The 15,392-nt window shown below is 48.7% G+C and overlaps 1 protein-coding gene across 2 annotated transcripts in view; it reads left to right on the forward strand.

Annotated features, from left to right (window-relative positions):
- The window catches only part of MECP2 (methyl-CpG binding protein 2), a 63,599-nt gene that overhangs the window by 37,097 nt on the left and 11,110 nt on the right, over positions 1-15,392 (forward strand). Inside the window, exon 2 of one of the 2 annotated variants that reach the window (XM_036108917.2) lies at positions 14,940-15,290. In XM_036108917.2, coding sequence (XP_035964810.1) covers positions 14,940-15,290 — 351 coding nt within the window. Of the gene's footprint in view, positions 1-14,939; positions 15,291-15,392 lie in introns of those variants that run through there. The other variant, XM_036108918.2, reaches the window with a different exon arrangement.

Raw genomic sequence — 15,392 nt, forward strand, 5'->3', positions numbered from 1 at the left:
GCTGCTCTCCCAGTATACCAGGCAAGTGCAGTGTCTGTGACAGAGATCATGTGGTCTGCAAAACAGAAAATATTTACTGTCTGGCCCTTTACAGAAAAAAATGGCCTGAGTCCTGCACAAGGGTATGGGTTTGTGCCCCATGTTCTGGTCAGACTCATCCTCAGAGGAGATCAGAGCCAGCAGAGGAGCACTTGCTCAGCATCTGGGCTGCAGAAAGGACAACTTAACTGGGCCACAGAGTGGCCATGGTGCTGGTGGTCCGTGCTGCCCCCTGCAGGGTGGCAGAGGCAGTGCTAGCTGCCCTCTGGCAGCCTGGCCCCAGGATTGGAATATTGTTTCTGGCCAACTAGACTCCAACCTGTTCCTCCAACCCTCTAAGGATAGTCTGGCCACCCAGTAGCCTTTTTTCCTTAATTTTTTTTATTGCGGTAAAATACACATAACAGAATTTACCATATGAACCATTTTTAAGTGTACAGTTCTCTGGTATTAAGTACATTCATATCGTGGAAACATCACCACCTTCTGTCTTCCAGTAGCCTATTAATCAAGTCCTTGTCTGCGTAAATCAGCTAGAGTTGGTCTCTGTCACTTGCCATCAATAATCTGGGCAGATACACCTGATTGTGCTTCTTTTCCTCTGTCTCTTTTGCTGACTCCTTCTCATCACAGCTACAGGTAGTGGGGGGAGGGCTGTCCACGCTGAGCATCCAGGGTGCCCTCTTTCACTCACCTGCCTCTTTGGACCTCTGTGCTGAGGACCCCTGATATCTGTCTCTAACCCAGACCTCTCCCCCGAACTGCAGACTTACATATCCAACAGCCCTTTAGATCTTTAGAAGGTGAATTGCCTCAACATTGAAAACATCTAATTTGGGAGTCAGAACCCTTGATCTGGGGGCGCCTGGGTGGCTCGGTCGTTAAGCGTCTGCCTTCGGCTCAGGTCATGATCCCAGGGTCCTGGGATCGAGCCCCGCGTCGGGCTCCCTGCTCGGCGGGAAGCCTGCTTCTCCCTCTCCTACTCCCCGTGCTTGTGTTCTCTCTCTCGCTGTCTCTCTCTCTGTGTCAAATAAATACAATCTTAAAAAAAAGGACCCTTGATCTGTCCTCCCCCTGCCCCCAGCATACACGTGCGCTCTACTGCCAGCACCTAGACAAGCCACCTAATCACCCACAAAGACTCTGCAATGGCCCTGTGCGGCAGGTGTGGAGGTTGCTGTAGCGGGAGTGCAGTTAGCAGGCAGCCTCCAGTTCCTTTGGGCTCTTCTGGGCCTCAGCTGCAAAAGCCTCCTTGCCAAGGTCATACCACCATTTCTAGGGCAGCACTAAGGTGACTGAGCGAGGTGGGGATACAACCGCCCCCACACACCCCTGCCATCTCTGTCCAAGGTGCACAGGAGCTTTGTTGGGCCTGTGGTACACTTTAGTTTCTTCCTCTGCCCAGGTCTGCGTCCTGCCCCTTTTTTCACAGATGTCAATCCCTAATAAACATTTAGTACCCCAAACCATGAGCTCGCCCTGCAGCACCTGGTATCTCTCTGCCTCCTCACCCCCCTTACATGCTGTAACCTCATCATTAGGATGAGTTTTTTAAACTGTTCATCTGGTCATGTCAGTGCTCAGAGTAAAACCCTCTGGGGGCCTCTTACCTCTCAAAATGAAATCCAAAGTCCCTTGCCTGGAAGCGAAGCCAGCTTCCTGGGCATGTAGCCTGTACAGTGTCCAGGCCTTAGAAGAACCAGGTTTGGTTTAATGCTCTACTGTGGTTATCTCAAAATTCTCCATTTTTTAACAAGCGGTCCTGCGTTTTTTTTCTTTTTTTTTTTATTTATTTGACAGAGAGAGACACAGCGAGAGAGGGAACACAAGCAGGGGGAGTGGGAGAGGGAGAAGCAGGCTCCCCGCAGAGCAGGGGGCCCGATGCGGGGCTCGATCCCAGGACCCTGGGATCATGACCCGAGCTGAAGGCAGTCGCTTAACCGACTGAGCCACCCAGGCGCCCCGGTCCTGCGTTTTCATTTTGCACTGGACCCTGCAAATTACTTGGGCTGGCCCGCTTCATTTTGAGTTCATCTTCCCCTCCTTGCTCACTTGGGTCCAGCCCACCACTCTTCCCTTTCCTAGAACAGGCCAGGTTGTTCCTGGGTCAGGGCTGTGGCTCTCGCTGCTCCTTAAACCTGGGCTGCACTTTATATGACCCACTCCCTCACCCCTCACTTCCTTCAGATCTGGGTTCAGACTGCCCTCATAGAGCCCCCTGCCCATCTCTCCGACACCTCTGCTCAGTCTGTGTGCACACGTGAAGGCAGAGCTCGTTGCAGGCTGGCTCCCTGGCCTGTGCTGCTCACCGCCGCACTCAGCTGCCCTGCAGTTCTGTAGATGCTGTGCGCTCCTGGTCCTCTGCTCTTTCTACCTTGGAAGTCGTTTGTGTTTGCTTTTTCCCTCGGAATGCCTGAAGCATTCTTTCTGTTATCCTTGAAGTTGAGGAGGTTGACCAGAGTCTGTCTCACTGTTAAGTGTTCCTTATCACATTTTCCTGGGAACACATTGTGTTCTTTCAAGGTGGAAATGTAGCTCATCTTTGTTTCAGGTCTGTTCTCTTATATTTTTGATAGCATTTTCTGTTCCGTTTTGGGGGTTCCCTACTACAGGGACACAAATTACCCTTATGTTGGATTGTCTTTGTCTCTCTTCCAATGCTATTAGCTTTGCTCTAATTGCTTTAGCTTTTGTTTTTTTTCATCTGCATTCACTATTTGTCTGATTTGATTTTCAGCTATGTATATTCTGTTTCTGGCTGTTTTTAAATGTATTTATTAGTTCCATAATGATATGTTTTGGTCTGCAGTTTGTCTAGGTTGGGAATTTGCCCCTTTCATCTTACTGTGTTTTATCATCTCATCTTTGAATTCTTATTGAGAAAATGCTCTTACAAAGTTGCGAAGAATTACCTTCTTTTCCTTCAGCATATTCTCTTCTTGGTGAAAGACTTTGCCTTTCCTGAGTCATCTCTTTTTTTTTTCTCTTTTGGCCATAATATGTTTGCAGAGTTACCATGTCATTTCCAGATATTCTGTTGGCTTTGGTACAGCGGGGGAGTTCTTGGCTTTTTCTTCCTGGTCTCTTGGCATCCTTTCTCATTGCTTTCTCCTCTGGGCTATCATGAGCTCAGTATTGTGTGGTCAGAGAAGTTGCACACTGGGGGAGCTGCACCCTTGGGTAGTCTTTGGCAGTATCTGGATTCTTCTTTCTGCCTTAAGAATTATGTTAAGTGTCTTGGGGTGCCTGGGTGGCTCAGTCGTTAAGCGTCTGCCTTCGGCTCAGGTCATGGTCCTAGGGCCCTGGGATCAAGCCCCACATCGGGCTCCCTGCTCAGCAGGAAGCCTGCTTCTCCCCTCCCACTCCCCCTGCTTGTGTTCCCTCTCTCGCTGTGTCTGTCTGTCAAATAAATAAATAAAATCTTTAAAAAAAAAAAAAAAAAAAAAAAGAATTATGTTAAGTGTCTTATACCAAGGTTCACTCTAGCTGCTTAAGGGACGTATATGCCGTTCCCACAGGGATGCAGGAAGAGGGTGCACCTCGGGCTCTGGGAAGTTCCCTGGGTCCTTTTGTACCCAAGAGCAGTCATCTCCCACAGAGCCCACCTGGCTTGCTGGGTACCTCCCAGCAGGAGATGCTATAGTTCCTGGGTCTAAACAGAAAAAGTGACAGACTCCCACCTAGTTGTTTCTCTCCAGCTCATTGGCTAAGGTCTCTGGGTATTTTCGGCTCCCCAGCATGGCTTCCGGACTTGGGACAGGGGCAGGAGCCCCAGTAGGCTGCTGGGTAGGTTTATGTCCCTTTCCTTTGTTTGATGGAGTCTTCCCTTCACACCTCCTCCCACCTTTGTTTCTCGGTTTTATTAGGGGTTGGGAGAGAGCGAGTCTGTGGGAGGTTGTAACCAGCCATTTAAAGCTAATTCTGTAATCCGTGTGGAATCAGTTCTGTTGTGTGGCATGTGATGCAATGGTCATAGGAAGCAAGTCACGGCCCTGTCCCCTATACTTTCTCTGGCTGTTCACAGATGCTTATTCTAGGTAAATGTCAGGCTCTGAAGGGAGTTCCATTGGGCTCTGGACTGGAAGAACAGTATTCAATCTTACCATTGTATTTTCTCCCTGGTTAGTGTTTAGACACAGGGAAGTGACTGAATTTGCTGATACTTGTCTTGTCAATAGGTGTGTTACTTACTTTCTTAGCCAGTCCCCAGAGTTGTTTATGGGGTAGAGATTTAGTTCCTCCTGCTTGTCCAATGCTTCCCCATGGCTTTGAACCCCTGTCATCCAAAGCCAGGTGACAGGCTGGGGTGTAGGATGGGGGCCCAGGGTGCTGCTGGGGAGGTTGCTGGAACAAGTCGGATCTCCATCCATATCTGTGTATCTCTTTCTGGATGTTCCAGCCATGCAGTCTCACTGGAGCACTGCAGTCTTTCTCTGCTGTCCCCCTTCTCAGCAGTGCCCAGGGAAACCCCTCAGCCTATTACTGGCCTTTCCATGTAGGGCACTAGTGGTATTCCAGGCCCTTCCATTTGCCACGAGCAAACTGTATTTCAGCCAGCCTGGCTCCAAGGTCCTGTTGTTCTGACCTTGAAGACTTCTTAGGTCTCTGTTGGGGAATCGTATTCGTAGACCTTCCTGGTGGGTCCCTCCTGTGCTCCCGTATTTGAGTAAGGTAGAACTGCGCAAACAGTACTTCACTCACATTGGGCCCAGCCGCACCATTTCTACAGCACTCAGAGTGCTTCAGCCGTTGGTGGCACCCTTCTTATTTGCCAGCACTGACAGATTTCCCCCTTTTTTTCCATTTTGTTGGCCATTTCGGTGGGCTCAGATGTCATCACTGGGAAAAAGAAGTTTGTTAGGAATGCAGATAGGAGGTGACCTACACTAGTAAGAGGCACAATAAGGAAAACACAGAGTGAGCTGGCTCTTAGAGTTCTCTCTTCCATTACTAGAGATTTCCTTTCTGCCTCTTTTTTCCCCAAAAATATATTGCCTCTGTTGAAAATTTATTTTGGCAAATACTCTGTTCTTTGATAAAAGCAGCCAACGCTTTGATAAAAGCCTGTAAAACTTACATAAAGTATACAGAGGTAAGAAGAAAACAGTATCAACAGACAAGTGGGGGAAGAAGCAGCTGTGGGAATGTATTGCTGGGGACCAAAAAGGCAAATATAATGTAAGTGCATTTGGAGACTGGCTGTTAGTATGTTGAAGACTGGATATTTGTCATGGGGGCACTGGAGGCCAAGTGTCCAACCACTCGTGCAGGGGATGACTGTGAGCACCCTGTGGCATGTAGGAGCAAAGGCTCCAGGGAACATGATGGAAGAGAAGTTGCTAGATGTGGAAGCTAGAGAATGGAGAGCAAATTCAAACAATGTGGCCTTTCTAGGGGAAGAGATAAAATAGCAGAAACATCAGTAATGAGGATTGGGTTCTTGGTTTTCTCCTGTTCTTATCTCATCTGGCCAGCTCCCCCTCCAGTTGCCTTCATGGGGGCAGCTGGTGGGGAAGCCACCTCATGATCCACAGCTTCACCAGCTTTACCACCTTGGACCCTCTCCTCCCCCCACCCCCAGCAGCCTCACATCGTCAGGCCATAGTGTTGCCATTGCATCCATATTCTGGAGTTCCTCCCCTACCTCCCAGTATCTCCCCTTTCACAACATTCGTCAAAATTGCTATGATTTCATTATTGACTCTGCTCGGAAGACAGCACCAGGAGAAAGATAAGAAATGGATGCAGGTTGGGGCGCCTGAGCGGCTCAGTCAGTTAAGCCTCCGACTCTTGGTTTTGGCTCAGGTCATGATCTCAAGGTCCTGGGATCAAGCCATGCATAGGGCTCCATGCTCAGTGCGGAGTCTGCTGGAGATTATCTCCCTCTCCCTCTCTCCCTTTGGTCCTCCTGCTCGTGCGTGCGCTCTCTCCCTCCCGCCCTCCCCCCCCAATAAATAAATCTTTTTTTTTTTTAATTTTATTTATTTATTTGACAGAGAGAGACACAGTGAGAGAGGGAACACAAGCAAGGGGAGTGGGAGAGGGAGAAGCAGGCTTCCCGCCGAGCAGGGAGCCCCATGCGGGGCTTGATCCCAGGACCTGAGCTGAAGGCAGACGCTTAGCGACTGAGCCACCAAGGCACCCCAATAAATAAAATCTTTAAAAAAAAAAAAAAGAAGAAGAAAGAAATGGATGCAGGTAGAAAGCTTGTCTTCTTGCTGTAGCATTCCTGGCCCTAGCACAGCTCATCCTCAGTACCTAGAAGAATGTTAGCTACTGAATGAGTGAGTAGGTGAAACATTGCCCCGTGCCACTCCCAGTGCTCTTGCTGTGGTGACTTCTGTTTAAAGCTTGCCCCTACCTGCTAAGCATTCCAGAGTGGAAGCAGTTTCTGCTGCCCTGCTTTACTCCTATCTAGTTGCAGACCATTTTCATCAATCCCAAAGGAAACCCTGTGGAAAACAGCCTGGCAGTTCCTCAAAAGGTTAAACATAGAATTCCCATATGACCCAGCATTTCCACTGTAGGTGTAGACCCAAGAAAATTGAAAACATATATCCATGCAAAAACTTGCACACAGATGTTCATAGTAGCTAAAAGGTGGAAACCACCCAGCTAGCTGTTCATCAACAGATGTATGGACAAAGTGTGCTGTTTCCATACAATGGAATGTTATTCAGCCATAAAACGGGATTAAGTTCTGATACATACTATAACATGAATGAACCTAGAAAACATGATGCTGAGTGGAAGGAGCCAGTCACAAAAGGCCATCTGTTGTATGATTCCATTTATATGAAATGTCCAGAATAGGCAAATCCATAGAGACAGAAAGCAGATTAGTAGCTGCTGAGGGCTGGGAGTAAGGTGACCTGGGGGAATAACTGCTTAATGGGTATGGGGTTTCCTCCGGGGGTGATGAAATGTTCTGGAACTAGATAGCGGTGATGGTTGCACAACATTGTGAATGTACTAAGTGCTGCTAATGGTAAATTTTATGTTATGTGCATTTAACCACAATAAGAAAAAGATTGATCAAATGCCCTCAGAATATTTAGCCAGCAGCCTTCAACTTGGCTAAATGCCTAGTCATTAAACTTTTTTTTATGTCATTAAACTTCTTGAACTAAATTCTTTTCAACGGCCATGGTTACCATGTCTTGGGCTTCAGAGATGGCATTCAAATCAGCTTGGTCTAGTCTAGCATATATCCCCCTCAGTCCCATGCTGGCCTCTTTCTCTCAGATGCATGGCAGAGTTACTTGCCTGGACTCTGCCTGTAGCCAAACAGCTGTGGGTTCTGAGCACTGCTTGGGCATCGTAAAACCTACCTTTACGGTTTAGGGTAATAGGCAAAGTCAGCTGTCATTTTGGTGGGGTGTTATAAAAATTGAGATATAATTCACACAGCAGGAAATTCACCCATTTAAAGTGTACAATTCAGGGGCACCTGGGTGGCTCAGATGGTTAATCATCTGCCTGCGGCTCAGGTCATGATCCCAGGGTCCTGGGATCGAGCCCCGCATCGGGCTCCCTGTTTGGCGGGGAGCCTGCTTCTCCCTCTGCCTCTACCCCTCCCCCTGCTTGTGCTCTCTAGCTCTCTCTGTCAAATAAATAAATAAAAAATCTTTAAAAAAATATAGAATGTACAAATCAGTGGCATTTAGTACATTCACAGTGTTGTGCAACCATCACCTCTATCTGGTCCCAGAACATTTTTATCACCACTAAAAAAAAAAAAAAAGAAGAAAAAACCCTATAATCATTAGGAGTCACTCCCTATTACCCACTACCCCCAGCCCCTGGTAATGACTAATCTACTTTCTCTCTGTGGATTTGCCTATTTGAAACATTTCATATAAATGGAATTATGTAGTATTTGTCTTTTTGTGGCTGGCTGATGTCACTCAGCATAGAGTCTCCAAAGTTCATACAAGTTGTAGCCTGTGTCTAAATTTCATTTTTTAAAGCTAAATAACATTCCATTGTGTGGATGGACCACATTTTGCTTATCCATTCATCTGTCAGTGGACCCCTGGGTTGTTTCTACCTTTTGGCTAATGTGAATCATGCTGCTATGAACATGGGTTTACAGATACCTGTTCAGGTCCCTGTTTTCAGTTCTCTTGGGTCTACACCTAGAGTGGAAATGCTGGGTCCTGTGGGAATGCCATGTTTAACCTTTTGAGGAACTGCCTGACTGTTCTCCACAGTAGCAGTGTTTGTTTAAACCTGCTTTTCTTGCCCCATGTGTGACGGACTCATGCTATGAAGATGAGATCTACCGTATGGCACCGGGTGCCTTCATTTGGGGAAGGAGCTCCCTTTGACTGTCAAGAGCTGTATTTTATTTAGCTTTTCAAAACAGTTTCTCTTGCATCTTCTGAAAACTGAGGTATTTAAAAATACACTAAATTCAGAGCCGTTGAACTTCAGGTTCTACTGCTATAGCCTTTGAGCTGAACCCCATTTGCTCTTTTGCTCCCCAGAGACCACTGAGACACTCTCTTCCAGTGCCAGTTTGATTTCTCTCAGATCTTAAAAGGGACTGAAGCTGGCATCTCAAAGTGCAGCTGCCTTTATTGATTCGTGCAGAGAAGCCTCCTTGATTCTGAGATTCTGCAGCTCATACTGAAGGTAGAAAGAATTGGAAGCACTGAGTGAATGACACTGCAGGATGGAAGCAGCCACTGCAAGAAGGCCGTTTCTCTCCTCTGGTCCCTGACCATTCACCTGGGGAAGTAGCCACCACCTTGCCCTGATGGGTCATGGCCTCGTTGTAGGACTCAGGCTCCTTCTGCAGCTCAGTGGAATGGGTGACTAGAAATGAACGGTGCTGAGAAATGCTATATCCTGAAACTGGCCTCATGCAAACATGACTGAAATGGGGCCAGGATATTGCTGTGCCTCTGGAAGGATCCCTGGAGCTCACTTGGGAGGGGGCTGGATTCCAATTCAAGTGAAAAACCCCTTTCAGCTGCTGCTTTCACCTGGCTTTGTAGCCTTTTTCTTTTTTAATCTGAAAGCCTCGGGGATTGAGTAGTCCCTCCTCAGTCACAGTTGCCTGGCCAGCTGCACCTGCCAGCTGTTGGTTGCCTGCACCCCTGTAATGGACAGGAGCCTGGGGTCACATGAGTGTCAGGTGCAGCTTCCCAGGGTGGCCTTCTGCAGGATTACTGGAGGTTACTTTCATTATGAAAGTACAGGCAGTTCGCGCCATCAAACCCCTTGGGATACAGTAATTTGGCTCAAAAACAAGGTTCCTCCAACTCTGATTTTCCTTCGCTAGATCAAAGAAAAGATTTGATCTAATGTTTGCGTTCTAGAAGCAAACTTACTAGATGATGTTTTATTACTCAAGAGCCTTCTTTCCTGCCTCGTAGATGTTTAAAGTTTGTGAAGGCCTTTCTGCTTCCATGTGATATGTGTGTTCTACAAATCACACAATAAAAAGTAAGAGTTGTTATGGGAAAAATGGGAGGAGTAAGCCACGCCAAACCTATGTGATTTGAGCTCACTAACAAAATCCTTGACAGTTCTGATTAAAATTCTGGCTAAGAGACATAACACCGGGGCACACTGAAGTGTCTGTTGACATTTGCACCCAGCATTACCATCAGCTGTAACCCCCCGATTTGTGGTTCCTGCCACAGCACATGTTCCTTTGACATTTAAATTGGGGTCCTAGGCAAGGCTGCCTTTGGCAGTGATTTTTTTTTTTTTTATTTAAGTAATCTCTGCACCCAGTGTGGGGCTGGAACTCACGACCCCGAGATCAAGAGTCAGATGCTCTTCCAACTGAGCCAGTGAGGTGCCCCTTGCAATGATTTTTATTTAAACACAGGGAAATAACCCTGACACCTTCCCTTCATTCACACTCACAGCTTCACCATATAGAGCATAACGCTGTGGAAAACATTGTGGGTCTTTGAGCCACTAAAAGAAGGCACTTCAACAAGGTTTCCAGCTTTCCCTCTTAATGTATTCGTGTAATGTGAAGGTGTTCTCTTTAATTGTTAGAAAACTTGCCCGAAACTGCTTCAAAATATCACTGTCAACCCGCACAGCTTCCAGTTACATTGATGTCATCCCCCCCCCTTTTCAAACATGCTGCCACATTTGTACTGCATATGTTTCCCTGAGTCACTGTTGCCACATTGCACTCAGAAGTGCTGCTTGAACCTGGCTTTCCTAAGGGCATACAGTACACTTTTGACCCTCAAGGAGCTTGGCACCATGCTAACATGAACCATACTTACATTCCCCAAATGGCCCATGACCACCCCTTCAGTGCCTTCAAACCAGGAGCCAGTACAGGATTGCGTGTTGCCTTCTGTTGTCCTTTTTAACTAGGAGCAGTTCCCAAACCTTTTCTTCAGGCTGCTGTTTTGAAGAGTCCAGACTCACAGTTGGGTGGAATGCCCTTCTCTTTGGAATCTTCCAGTTGTTTCTTTATGGCCTCAGTTACCCATTCTTGTGAGATGGGACAGTGCTGATGCTCAGTTTGATCACTTGTTAACGGGACACTTGCCAGATTTATCCATAGAACAGGATCCCCTACCTTCCTTCCCTTACTCTTTAAACTGTATATTCCTTTTTCACCAGCTTACCAGTGCAAGGAAAACTTTTTTTTTTTAAGATTTTATTTATTTGGCAGAGAGAGAGCACAAACAAGCAGGGGGAACAGCAGAGGGAGAGGGAGAAGCAGGCTCCCCGCTGAGCAGGGAGCCGGATGCGGGGCTCGATCCCAGGACCCTGGGATCATGACCTGAGCCGAAGGCAGACGCTTAACCAACTGAGCCACCCAGGCGCCCCCAAGTAAAACTTTTTAAACAGCATCTTTTGTAATATCTTCTAGAAGATGTTCGGTCTAGCATTTTTTTGTAGTTTCCACAGGAGGAGTGTTTGCAGACCTGATGCTGATCTGTGGAAGCCTGGAGCCTGTCCTCCCAGCATAGCCATCCTCCATACTGCTGCCCCCACACCCTGCCCTCCCTGTCACCACAGACTGTCACTGCCTGTTCTCCCAGGCCCTCACTTACTGCCCCAGCCTCGTCTCCTGCCAGCCCAGCCCCCCAGCGCTCAGCAGCTACGGTAGCACCCAGACTCATCCTTTGTTCACTTACTCAGCCCGTGCCTGCTTCGGGTGCTAAGCTAGCCCCTGCTCTTCAGAGCTATTGGTCAGAGGGATACAGTCATCAGAAGAAGCAAAGGTAGTACAGCCTCTGGGTTGTGATTGTCACTTGGCACTCCTGTGCCTGGCACTGTGCGTCAAGTGGAGAGACAACAATAAAGAAGGCACGCACCATCGGTGCCGGGGTGGGGGGCGGGGGCTGACCTATGTAGTGGTGTATTCCAACCACACTGGGGGGCCTAGGGCACTCCTGCTCATGGGATTGGGGAAGGCAGGAGCAGGGAATGCTCCTCAGAAGTGCCATCTTAACCCAAAAGAATATGGGAGAGAGGGCCAGCCAGAACCATTGGTGACACAGGGTAGGAGTCATTAGTCACTCCTCCCTCTAGGGATGGAGCTATTGATATCACTGCCTACTATCACTGGCCTGTCCTGAGCCCTCCTTGCCAGCCAGTAGAACTCCTCAGCCCTGGAAACCCAGCTCAAGCCTTCCTCCTCCAGGAGATCCCCATCTCTGGGCTTCCCCTGTGCCTGGAACAGGGAAGGGTGTCACTATTTTTTTGTTACTTCTTGTCCCCCTGACTAAACTGGGGGCTCTTGAAGACCAAATGATGATAATTCTGCCCTGTTGTTCCAGCCCCTAGCAGAGTCTGGCTCAGGGCAAGGGCGGTTGATGAACATTCATCAACTCAACCGTGACCTCAGACAAGTTCCCCAACCACACAAGGGAATTTTGTATACTTCCTTTTCTTTTCATCTGTAACACTGAAGAGTTGGAAGGGTGGTTTTTCTGGAGATCCTCCCAGCTCCAGAATATATGAACGTGGCTTCCTGAAGTCCACTCTCTGCACAGCAAATAGAATGATCCTTGGAAGATAAGAGCCCTCATCCCTTCCCCTGCCCGAGGCTCCCCAGTAGCAACCTGACAAAGCCTTCCACATCCCCCTTGAGGCCTCTCTGCTGCCCAGAACCTTCTGGCACATAGCCACATGGCTTGCTCCCTTGCTTCCTATAGGCTTTTCCCTCTTTTGTCCCTCATTGTGTTCCAGTCAGTTTGTTCTTTTGGACACTCGCCTTGTCACAGTGTCACCTAGTGCAAGGAGCCCTTTCGGCCAGACCAGCAGCTGTGTCCTTTGACTTTCCCTTTCTCCATCCAAGCACTGCCCTGCCTTTCTGCCCCCACAGGCCACCGGAGAACCACAACCATCCACTTCTCCCAGGGCCAGTCTGGCTCCTTCCGTGGACGTTGGGTGCGTTCCCTGCCCCTGGGGTGCCGTATTAGGCCTTAGAATATGTCCCACCAGGGATGTGCAGAGAACTGTGGTCAGAGATATTTGAAATAAATCTTTTCTCTGTGGTATGGTATCAGTTTGATATACAGTTAAATTCATGTGTTTGTGTTTGCATTCAATATAGTAACATTTTGTTATCGCTTATTTTTGTTTTCATTTTGGTTATGTAAACTTTTACGTGATTCAGAGAGGTTTTGTCTCGCGCCTGTACCTTACCTCATTCCCACCCACCCTGGGACTAGGAAGCACTTCTTCCCTTGTTTCTCACATGAAAGGCAGCCTACGATCTGTAGGAGATCCGGAGGTGCTCTTTCACAGCCCTCTCCAGCTGCATGGCTCTCCATGCTATAGGCGTAGTGTCGTCCATTCATTCCGCATGTCCTTGCTGGCAGCTCTCTGAGTTATGTGCAGTATTGGGGCAGGAAAAATAATGCCATTACAAATAACATCATACACCTGTTGTTTTGCATTTGGGGGGTGCCTCTTTAGGGTAGAGTTCTAGAAGGGATTGCCCTTGATGGCATTGATACCCTTGTTTATCTATAAGATGCATTGCCAGGGCATGTGGTTTGTACTTGACCTCATGGTGGTTAAACCATTTGGGGAATATAAATGAGCATTCTGAAGAAGCCAGACCTTTCCCATGGGTGCAGTGTTGTCCTCTGACTCCAGGACTATCCAGGTTCCAGGGAGCAGCCCTGGCCTTCAGCAGTGCCCTTGTGGTGGACTGTGTGGAAGTGGTCGTTCCAGTCCATCTGCCACTCTGCTGCTGGCAAGCTCCCCTTCTCCCCTCTGTGATGGGGGCATGCAGGCCACAGGCCACGCCTAGCTTCCCAGGATTCTTCCTCATTTCCTGCTGAGGAGCTAAGACTGCGAGGATTGAAAACTAAGCTCTGTGCTGCAACAGATTAGAGACCCTCACTTTACAGCAAGAAAAGATCTTCTATGGGCCATGGGCTGGATCAGGGTGACCCTGGTAGCCGTGCTCAAAGCCCTGAACTGCTAGAGGATGACCCAGGATAGGGAGGAACTCAGGGGCGAGCCTGTGTCTTGACCCCTGACCTGAGCTGTTTAGAAAAGGCCTGTCCTCATGGTGCCAAGTGTGTCCTGATACAAACCCACCTTTGGCAGCTTACCCACATCATTTGAGTCTGGTTACCAGTGCACACCACATGCCTTCATTGGAGTCTCCACAGTGTGAACAAGGGAGAGGTTGCTTGGGGTAGACCGGCCATGAGGTAGTGATCCAGTGCTGACACGAGCCTTGTGGGACAGGACAGTTCTAGGGCTGAGATACTGAGGACAGGAATAGTCTTATTCTTTTCTAGAATGAATTGCCGAGAGACCAGCAGATGGCTGATTCCAAGCCTCCCCAGCCCAGGTTGTGTTTCTGCCCTCTTAGCCCTGTCCCAAGAACATCACGGCCAGACTCTGATTCCAGGGTCCAGGGCCTCATGGTGATCATTTCCAATGCACACAAGGAAGGGACCCTACCAGGTGGAGCCAAAGTATAGGGAAGGAGCTGCTCTGTCAGTGGGAAAGAATGGGGAGGCGCCTGCCCTGGAACCTGGGGAGGGTGCTCTTCTGCACCGTTGTCCTTGCTCTTCCCTTCCATTGGTCGAGTCTGAGGCGGTCATGTGTTGTAAGGGAATGTCTGGTGATAAAAGTTTACCAGACCTGGGATGGCTTCTCTTCTCACTCCAGAGCCCTGGGCAGCAGTTTCTGGTTGCCCGAGTTGGCCGGTGTTTATATGGTGCCTTTGTGACTTTTCTCCCTCTGGGGTGTTGGTACCTATTGTCAAGATGAGGAAACTAAGGCACGGGATGTTGAGGTCACTTGCTCGGGCCCATGTTTAGAAATTGCAAAGTCAGGATTTGAGCTCAGGTTGGCTGGTTCAAAACCTGCATGTTCTTTCCACAGCACTGTGCTGTGCACCACCTCCCAAGGGGGTAGTGCTAGGCTCTGTTACTGTCAGTAAGTTGTACTGTGCCCCATGACTGGTTTTTATCAAGCACACATTTGAGAAAACTTAAAATACAGAAGCTATAGTAACACCCAAGCCAGGTCTTCGTGAAGAGAAGCCCTGCCCACATTTTGGGTGGGCAGCTCCCTCTCCAGCAGTCAGGGGCCTCTTGTTAGCCATCAAGCCTAGAGGCTCTCGGGCACAGCTTGTAAAGTGGCCTCTTCCAAGGCGCTGCACTAAGAAGCCACATGGTGTTTCTACCCAGAAGAATACCACCTGTACAGGCCGCTCACTCTCCTGTATGTTAGAGGAGTGGGACTTGGGACAGAAGGAGTCAGAGTGGTCACAGGACAGCTAGGAGAAAGGCATCAAAATCTGGGTGAGCATTGGCGGGGCAGCCCTGTCTCTCAGAGCCCTACCTGTGCTGGGGTACCCCAAACCTGCCATTGCTCACTTTTTCTACAAATCAGTGTGTTCCCTGTGATACTTACATACTTATTTAACACTTCAGGGAAGAAAAGTCAGAAGACCAGGATCTCCAGGGCCTCAAGGACAAACCCCTGAAGTTTAAAAAAGTGAAGAAGGATAAGAAAGAAGACAAAGAGGGCAAGCATGAGCCCCTGCAGCCACCGGCTCACCACTCTGCTGAACCAGCAGAGGCAGGCAAAGCGGAGACCTCGGAAGGGTCAGGCTCAGCCCCAGCTGTCCCGGAAGCTTCTGCCTCCCCCAAACAGCGGCGCTCCATCATTCGTGACCGGGGACCCATGTATGATGACCCCACTCTGCCTGAAGGTTGGACCCGAAAGCTCAAGCAAAGGAAATCTGGCCGCTCCGCTGGGAAGTATGATGTGTATTTGATCAAGTAAGTAAGGGCAACTCCTGTCTCTACAGAGCAGGGAAGGCTGGGTGGGCAGGAGGTTGGGGACAGGTGCTAAGAAACTAATGGGGATCCCTTAGAGTGGCG

The sequence above is a fragment of the Halichoerus grypus genome, chromosome X (assembly GCF_964656455.1).
Source record: "Halichoerus grypus chromosome X, mHalGry1.hap1.1, whole genome shotgun sequence".
Classification (NCBI taxonomy): domain Eukaryota; kingdom Metazoa; phylum Chordata; class Mammalia; order Carnivora; family Phocidae; genus Halichoerus; species Halichoerus grypus.